The sequence below is a fragment of the Schistosoma mansoni genome, chromosome W, assembly GCF_000237925.1.
Source record: "Schistosoma mansoni strain Puerto Rico chromosome W, complete genome".
Lineage (NCBI taxonomy): Eukaryota > Metazoa > Platyhelminthes > Trematoda > Strigeidida > Schistosomatidae > Schistosoma > Schistosoma mansoni.
The window spans coordinates 57,393,383-57,403,556 of record NC_031502.1 but is presented as its reverse complement, the minus strand read 5'-3'; the positions used below and the strand labels follow the sequence as shown (position 1 = coordinate 57,403,556).

At 32.7% G+C, this 10,174-nt stretch overlaps 1 protein-coding gene across 1 annotated transcript in view; it reads right to left on the bottom strand.

The window, feature by feature from the left end:
* Positions 1-1,084: 1,084 nt before the first annotated feature.
* The window catches only part of Smp_017020 (homeobox protein vsx-1-related), a gene marked incomplete at both ends in the record, with an annotated part of 12,805 nt that continues 3,715 nt past the window's right edge, over positions 1,085-10,174 (bottom strand). The window contains 3 exons of the mRNA XM_018790285.1: positions 1,085-1,245; positions 8,308-8,488; positions 9,668-9,791. Coding sequence (XP_018655644.1) covers positions 1,085-1,245; positions 8,308-8,488; positions 9,668-9,791 — 466 coding nt within the window. The remainder of the gene's footprint in view (positions 1,246-8,307; positions 8,489-9,667; positions 9,792-10,174) is intronic.

Here is a 10,174-nt window from a genome sequence, read left to right as displayed (position 1 = left end):
GAAACACTTTGTATTAAGAATTCTATATTGTATCAAAAATATAATATTGAATAAAGCCATTAATAGTAGTAATAATAATAACACACTTCTAAATAAAACATAAATCTCATATGAACAAATCTGATTTATGTAGTTGAAATCATGAGTCCATTGAAGCTAGACCACCATGGAAAACCTGGAAGCATTGAACGATATCAACTCACTAAAGACAATTGGTAAATGGTTGCTCAATTTCGTGGATTAGTTGAAGTTAGACATTAACATCATTGGATGCCAGCCAGCTCAGTGGTCTTGTGGTTAAGCGCTCGCACACGAGACTGATACGTCCTGGGTTCGAATCTCGCGAGGTAGGATCGTGGATGAACACTTCTGAGGAGTCTCACAATAGAACGAAACAGCCGTTCAATGCTTCCAGGTTTTCCATGGTAGTCTAGCTTTAATTGTCTCATGATTTCAACTATATAAAATTATTAAAATCTCCACAGAACCCCCTTTTGATAAAAATCTGATTTATTTAATTTGTATAATCTACAATTAGGTTTGTTATTATTGAAACAGGTATATTATTGTTAATATCGTTTTCATATGTAAAATAATAATATGCTTAACTGTACAATACATTATATATAGATAGGTAGATAGATAGACAGATAGATAGATAGATAGATAGATAAATAGATAGATAGATGGGTAGATAGATAGTGTGGATGGATAGGTAGATAGATAGTGTGGATAGATAGATAGTGTGGATAGGTAGATAGATAGATAGATAGATAGATAGATAGATAGTGTGGATGGATAGTGTGGATGGATAGTGTGGATGGATAGATAGTGGATGGATAGATAGATAGATAGATAGTGTGGATGGATAGATAGATAGATGGATGTTTGGATAGATAGATAGATAGTGTGGATAGATGGATAGATAGATAGATAATCTTTAGATTTCATCGAATGAACTGTGTTAGGATTCAAAAAAAGGCAACAGTGAAAAAGTACCATTTGAGTAAAGATTGAACTTTGAACATTTACATTGTTACTAATCTTTATGATAATCACATTTTGTTTTATTCATTGTTATAATTTATATTTTATCTGATTCATTTGATGATTGTATAGATTCAGTTAAATAAGTTATAGTAGTTGTAGGACTTGATAAATCACAATTATTTGAATCAATTATTGGGTCTTGTTTTAATTCTTGTTGTTCTATATTAGATTGCATTGATGACTTTTTATGCATACCTATTAATAAGAGAAAGAAAAAGTGAATTTAATGAAAGATATAAATAGAAGATTGATTTAAATGATGATTGAATTTGTACCTAATGTTATGATTTTCTTATCCGTACTTACTTACTCCTGTTATCCCTCACAAAGAAGCATAGACCATCCACTGGTATTCTACATTCGACAATGTCCTAGATAGTCTTTTACAGTTCCTATTCATCCTTTACATGTCTGATTACAATTCCCAACACAATGTGTTCCTTGATCTTCCACTTTTCCGTTTCCTTTCACGATTCCGATTTAGTGCTTGTCTCATAATGTAGTTTGATGATTTCCATAATCTTCGTCCTATCCACACCTACAACATCTTTTCCTAATTTCCTCTTCAGTTGAAAGCTGATTTGTTCTCTCCCACAATAGACTATTGCTGATTGTATTCAGCCAACAACTTACATTGAGTATCTTGAGTAAACAACTGTTTATGAATACTTGTACATTTTTGATAACGGTTGTGGTAGTTCTGGAAGTTTGAGCTCCGTACAGTAGAATTGACTACCTTCACGTTCATGTTGAAGATTCTGACTTTGATATTAGTTGACAGTTGTTTTGATTTCTACATGCTTTTCGACTGTAGGAATGTCTCCCTTACTTTGTCAAGCTTTGCCTTTAAATCTGCATCATATCCTCCTTGTTCATAGATGATTCTTTTCAGGTATGTGAAAGTTTCCACCTTTCTTATCCTTAACACTGACTAAATCCCATATACCAAATATGAAGTTTAATCACTAAGTTAAGTGATTTGATATTGTGGTGCATATTTTCTTATTTAAAGTGAATGAAGGAAACATGCTGAAAACCTTACTAAACGTAATCCTTTTTAATATATACAGGAATTTAGATAATATCTACTGGGTTTCTGAAGAAATACTTTCAAAATGTTTTACGATACGACTGAATAACTCAATTGACTAAGTAATAAGTGTTCTCTGTTAGAATTGATAGTCTTGAGGTCAATCTGCAGTAAAACTATGAACATGCACCATCGACCACCATTGATCACTTGATCAATAAAATTCCTCGTGAACCAACTTTCAGACATAAATACCAAAAGATAATCATGAGATATTAATAAAAGTTAGAAATGTGAAATATTGTATAGTAAATTAGAATTTTGATGATTAAGGGCTAGACAAAAGGTTTGAAGGTCTTAAGTTTTGTTTCTAGTACAGCGGTGGGTAAAACTGAAGTCAGTGTTATTAACTTTTCCTGTATCATCAAGTTGATTTTAACGATTGACGTAAACTAACTTTAAAATGAACAATTTTCAGAGTTGAATTCATGTGTTGATTTAAGCTAGACCGCCATGGAAAACCTGGAAGCTCTAGACGGCCGTTCCGTCCTACTATAGGACATCCACGGGACTCGAATCCAGGACGTATCGGTCTTGCACACGAATGCCTAACCTTTAGGCCAGCAAGCTAGCATCCAACGGTGTTAATGTCCAACTTCAACCAATCCACGAAATTGCGCGCGAGACCGATACATCCTGGGTTCAAATCCCGTGAGCGAGATCGTGGATGTATATTGTTGAGAAGTCCCAAACTATGACGAAACAGCCATCCAGTGTTTCCTGATTTTCCACAGTGGTCTAGCTTTAATTGACTCATGAATTCAACTATTAAATTATCCATAATCTCCACAAAACCCCTTTCTGAACAATTTTCATTAATATTTCCGTTTGAATATCAAATTTTTTTCTTATAGTCTGTATGTTGCTATTCAAAAATTCGAGAACATACATACAGACAAGCACACGTTTCTTTCCATACACATAACATTAGGGAATCAAGAGTTAATTTGACTACAAACACACACATACATACATACACAATATAAAAAATTAACCTCATATTGACCAACTTGAAAATTAGCGTACAAAATCCTTAATTGCTCGAAATTATATTCATCTTGTACCTTTTTCTCTTCAATTAAATAATCATCATCTTTCATATCCGTTGATTAACCTTTAATGAAATAGACTTAACAACAATGTTCACACGCTTATTTACTCTCCCTCCCTCCCTCTCCCTCTCTCTCTCTTGCACACATACACCATTCCCTTATTATTTAATTACTTACTTATCTAATATAAATGGATAATTTACTTAAGAAATAAAACGTTAGTAACAATTTAACGAAATAGATGCATATTTTTTTATTATAACCTCAATATAGAAGGGGGATATAAAATGGCACCCCATGATGTAAAAATGAAATAAAAATTTGAATCGATTTTACACTAAAAAAAATATTAAAAAAAAACTTTTTTCCCCGGAAAATAAAAAAAAATTTATCTCCATACACGAGAAAATTAAGACTTCCTGTAGAGCTGTGCGCTTTGATTTTTGTTGTTGTTGTTATCTAACTAGTGCATAATTATTATTGTAGCTAAGGCTTTAATTATAACGTATATGATTCGTTTATCCATAGGGTACATAGTTATATATAGAAGTGAATAATATTCCCTTATGAACATATACATACATTCACTAATTAAATTCTATTATCTTATATAATTAGATACTTATGAACTATTATTAAATAATCTTTAATGAAACAAATTAAAACTATGCATAGCGTGCATTATTATGATTATTAGTGATGTTGTCTTTCCCTCCCCCCTCTTTTCCTTTTTCTTCTTTTTTTCTTTTTTCTTTTTCTTTTTTCTTCTTTTTTTTCGAAATTTTTCTCCTACCTAATTGTTATATGTTTCTTTTTTCTTTTCTTTTCTTTTCTTTGTTAGGGCTCATTTCATTTAGTCACTTTTGGTTTGCTCGTTTATTTCTTTATCAGGAAATGTTCATCTCAATTAATTTCAAACTTGATTAGACGATGGTTTAGATATAATGAATTATGCATTATGATTTAGTTAACCTTTCTCATAATACATCTATTACATAGGTTATATAGGTTGCATGTGAATATCTATCCATATTCATAAAGGTTTGTATATATGCTTATGTATATCTATTAGATATTACTTATCAGCTGCATTCTTTAGTTATATAACTTTATTAATAAGCTATTACTAACAAGATGAAGAAGAATTAAGTAGTATTGATGAAAAGAAAGAAAAGAAAGGCGATGATGTAACATTTGGTTGAAGTGAGTGAGTGAGTGAGAAAGAGATAGTGTGAGAGAGATAATAAGTTTACTTGATAAGTGTATATGTAAATTGGCTAACCACTTCATCCTTTTTTTTTTCTTTGAAAGCATAAGCATAAGCATATTGATAGACAGTATTTGTTTTAGCCATCAAAATTCATTTATTTATTTATCTTTTTTTCTTAATTTTTGTGAAGTATAACAGTAAGTTTTGAATGTGAAGGTGAAATAAGTAGATACATAGATAGATAGATAGATAGGGGGGGTGCATATCTTGTTCTTCTAATGCTTATTACATCTACTTCGTATTGTTATTAGGATTGTAGATGGTGTGATGTTAGTAATGACAGTAGGAAGTCTAATTCACATGAGAAAAAAAAGAGAGAGAGAGGGGATCTATGTAGAACAACATACAATAGACATTATATTATCAAATAGATAAGTGGGAAAATAAATGTACACAAATCAATTCTATTTAAGGTGATAAAAGAAAGGGTGGGGGGAACTAAAATAAATCCATTGGGAGGGGGGAGAAATATGAAAGGGAAAAGAAATTATAAACAAAATTACTAAGGTCATATAAAAATTAAAACAATTAATTAATTAATTAAAATATATATATTTGTTCACCCTCCTCTCCCCTTTCTGATAAACGCAAATCATAATAATAATTATTATTATTTCCTGATAAAAACACTTATGCACTAAAAAAAGAAATCCACTTGTCTAAATAGTTTGTTTACATGATCTCTCTCTCTCTCTCTCTATCTGTGTCTTGCATACATGGATGTTTTCAGTCTCCATTAATGATTACATAAGTGTATATGTATGGTTCTTTGTATAGGTGTTTGTTTGTATGTATATTGAATGGGAAAGAGAACTGATAAATCATATAATGGGAAGTCGATTATTATTATTGTTATTATCATCATTATTGTTATTATGTTGATAAGATAATTAGAATAGCAAGTTATTACTATTCTTCGTTCTTATGTTGATATTATTATTATTCTTACTTATCTAATTTCCTGTGTATATCTTATAGTACCTTCATTGATTGATTAGTTGATTGATATAAAGGTGTATTTAGCCTATAATAGGCAATTAGTAATAACTAATAATAATCATAATAAATAATAATAGTGATTGTTCGGATCTTCTCATCAATATTTGAGACTCGAAATTTTCTCACATGGCCACGCGTATGTAGCCTCTACCAGGGAAGTCCTACTCACTACCTTCTCGTGGAGGGGGTGTTGTTTACGAAATTGAGAGGACGAAAAGCGAATGCCCGACGCTTTAACCGGGTTGGTGGACACGGAGGGTCCACCTAGGCGAGTTGGAAAACCCTGATTTCAAACCAATGGTGTACACGGGCTCCAATATCTTGAGGAAACATAAGGCGTATGAACCAATTGTTTGTCACCGGCTACCATGGGTCTGCATCTCCTTACGATGCTCCACTGCCTTGTGGATCAGATCTTTAGGTCAAAGGCTCCGGGTGTGGCTCCCTAAGAAAACCACCTGGGCACCTGGGCAATATCACAGCCCTCACACAAATCGAATGAGATTTGTGCGATGCATATATATCTGGTGCTTCTCTGTACCAATATTTATATGTTGAAATAAATAAAAATAAAAATAAATTTAACATCTTATGCATATTCCCTCGATATTACCGTTAAGTCATATGTACTTTAAACAGAAATGGATAGTAATGAGAGGTTCTGGGTTTCAATCTCGGAATGAATATCAGCTCTAGGATGTAAGTACATCCAACTGACGAGACCCATATAGGAAGAAATGTACGTCCTGATATTCACTACTGACCGTTATCCATCACTCCTTAATAGTATGAATGACAATAATAGTAATAATGATAATCTTATTCTTATCATATGACAAATTATAAATGAAATGAATTTTTTTTTTAATCTTGTGTTTCTATCAGGTGTATAATTATCACCTTTTGTGTATCTGTGTACTTTTACAAATAAACATTTAAACCTGATAGTGTGTACTTACAAGCATTTACATGGAGTAGTTCCATAGACATTTATGTAGTTTTCTGATTTTAATTTAATAGAATAAGTGAAATACTACTACTGCTGTAGTGTGGTCTACTTATATCCATATAAGTAGTATATGGCGATGGTCAGACATAGAATGTATTTTGGCAGAAGACCGAGAAGGAAAGGACTAAAATGAAGCGCAATTGGTAGGAAAATGCATGAACAATGGAATTAGAGAAGATGAACTGATATTTACAGAAGGAACAGTGAAGATTGAGACAATTGATTGTTAGTTTGCAAATTGACTGTTTACTGTATGGTAATCAGTATTTAGTGATATAGTTTGTAATTTGTGCTTAAATACATTCGATTGTCCCCAACTGGTGTTTTGTTCACTACACTACTACTACTACTACTACTACTAATAATAATAATAATAATAGGCATCGACCAGTGTGTGGGAAAATAAGATTGCTTTCTTTAAGGTAGTTGTTCTCGTTCATATTATCAAAGTTAGCCACATTTTGGTTACACTGAACATCTTAAAGATAAATATTACATCGGTTTTCGTTCAATCTTTTATGAATTTCAGTAGTATATAGATCCCAATAGAATATTCAAAAATGAACAATATTTAAGCGAATAATTGTTTTCAATAACTTCATCAGCTGAAGAGGAAATTAAGAAAAGACGTTGGAAATGGATAGGAAATATGTTAAGGAAATCACTAAACTGCATCACGAGACAAGCCCTAACTTGAAATCTGGAAGGGAAGCGGAAAAGAGGAAGGCCAAAGAACATATTACGTCGGGAAATAGAAGCAGATATGAAAAGGATGAGTGGGAACTGGAAAGAAATGGAGAGGATTGTTTGGGACAGGGTTGGATGGAGAATACTGGTGGGAGACCTATGCTTCTCCATGAGGCGTAACAGGCGTAAGTAAGTAAGTAATTCATCATCAGGTTCTACAGTTATAAGTCTATAATTATGATATTTTACAAAAGCCAAAATGAGGCACGTACCTTTCATGAATTGATAAGAACTAAAAGTACCATTAAAAAGGAAGATAGAATCGGATAGTTGCTATTTCGAACTCATAAGGAACTTTTCAGAGGTATCTCCTTACTATAACATTATATCACAGAATGTTTACATTACATTGCAACTATAAAGTTGAAACACAATGATTCACACTTTTAACTGAATTCGTGATATAGTGATATGAGCGACCATGAACATGATAGTTTGAAAACTGGGACTTTCCTGTTGACTATTGAACGAACTGGTAGTAACATATATCCTTATTTAGAAATTATAATACCTTGGATGTTTTGTTTTATATTAACAGGATTGTTCTCAACATAATTATTCTGTAGCCATTCCTTTCATAGATAGCTTCATCGAATTAGGGGACTTTCCTCGAATCATATCGATGAAGACTGATAGTGACTGAAATCACTATCAGTGATCCTACCAGTTTAATTTCATAATAATAAAATAAGGATGTTCAAGACATGTTCTCTATGTGTATATCTTTTAGGTGAGAATTATTTAAATATTTAAGGGTATACATCTTTAATGCAATGGTCATGTATGATGAAACCGTCAAGTGACTAACATTCCATAATATACGTTTTACTATATGGGATTTTTGGGGTTTGCCACATTTTATAGTTTATATCACTGATTGACTTTTTTTCGACCTGGAGGTCTTTGATAATTATCTCGCCCAAGTATGGGACTCTGTAAGAATACGTACTAATGACCCCACATCAATCGATCGAACCCAGCACTTTCAAATCTTGAGAAGGGGGTCTAACTATATACACTTGGTATACTTTGTTAAGGAAAGCAAAGCGATGCATTAATACGGATAATCAAATGAAAAAAAACAAATTACCTAACAACCATGGTGCACATGACTCATCATTATTATCCAAAGCTGATTTAAGTATTGTTTTAGGTAAAGGTAATGAATGTCGAACCATAGCTCCATACAAACCATATTCAGCCATAATACTACTTTTACCCCATTTCTTTTCTGTTTTACGCCATTTTGCTCGTCGATTTTGAAACCAAACCTGAAACAGGGTAAATTGAAGAGAATATTTGATAAGTTGGTTGATAATTAGCTGATAAATCAGCCAGATTGTAGGTAAACAAATGCGTACATCATTATGAGACTCAAGGATTTCATCGATGTTCACTAAAAGTGCTAAATTCATCACTTCTGCAATTTTTCCCCCATCTATCTAGTGGGCAAGTATCGTATATCAGTGTAAATTATAATGAAGATTTCATTTCGACCCCTTACTTTTAACCTATTTTTGGGATGTTAAGCTGAGCCACAATAGACAGGTTCGTCGTAGATGAGGATCATTCCAATCTCTTTAATCTGGAGCATTCATCTACTAGATGAATGAAAATGTAATTGAATGGTAATGCATATATCATATTCAGTGAACATTGAAAATGTTTAAAATAATACGTCCTAAGTAGTTATTAGGATACCATGTGAATAGGTTTCATGCTGCTTGATACTCGATAGCATAGAGTTACTACAGTCTTGAGCGAAATTATATTCTCCGAAGCATTCCATTCCACATAACCAAGTGTCATGTTAAATTTTATTAAAGCTGATCTGACTAATCCATCGCTCACTTCCTGTCACATTGAGGTATTCATATTAGATAATGACTAAATGATAACCAATATCATATTTGATAAGTTTTTAGCGCTGATAAATTCCTGTCGATGAAGTTACAATGTAGTTATATTCAAAAAATTACCTCAGTATGTATTTAAGCTTATCAAAACTAACATTATATTTAGCTAGGTTTTAGAGCTTCCTGTCTATCGTCTTCAACCACATAGAGCATGAGATGTTGAATAACTTAGTCTGATTGCTATGTTGCAACATAATCCATTCAGCTCAATCAGAGCTAAAGGACTATAAAAACACTAATCAGTGACCAATCAGTTGTAAAGATCAGTCCTACAGGATATCAATCGTAGCATGAATGGTTCAGTTGTAGCGTCTCAGATTGTGGAGCTGGATGATGTTGCTTTGAATTTTACAGAAAATATCAGTTCCGTAGAGACTGTCGGTATACCTTGTTGATGAGTCCCAACTAGCCCAAAATCTATGTTCAAGGCTTCCTATTGATTAACCACAAAAACTTAACTTCTATACAGAAACTGTGCATCAATAAGATAAAGCCAAAAAGATGAAGAATTTAAAAAAAAACATTTGTATTTACTTGAATTCTATCTTCAGGCAATTCAGCCTTCATAGATAATAATTCACGCTGATAAACATCTGGATAATGTGCTTCATGGAATGCTTTCTCTAGTTCATTTAATTGTCCACTTGTAAAAATTGTTCTAAACAAAATATACACATCCAACAGAAAAGATTATTATATATAGGAAAGAAAAAAAGCATTAGTTAACAATGGTAAGCAAAGATGGACAGTGACTAGCAGTGGAATCCAGGATGCGCGTTTCGTCCTATTTGGGACTTGTCAGCTGGGTGTACCTGCATCTCAAAGTTGATATTCACTCTGAGATTCGAATCCAGTACCTTTCGCTTCAAACGCCATTGCGTTATCCACTCAGCTACTGATTCCTGATAGTCACTTGCTTGTGAAATGGGGTGAAGTTTAGATTCATTTAGTATTGTTTGTTTGAATCTCCCAATTGATGTTCTTGGACCACAACTGGTCAGTCTCTAATTGGCATATGTGCATACTGTGCGTATTGCCTCG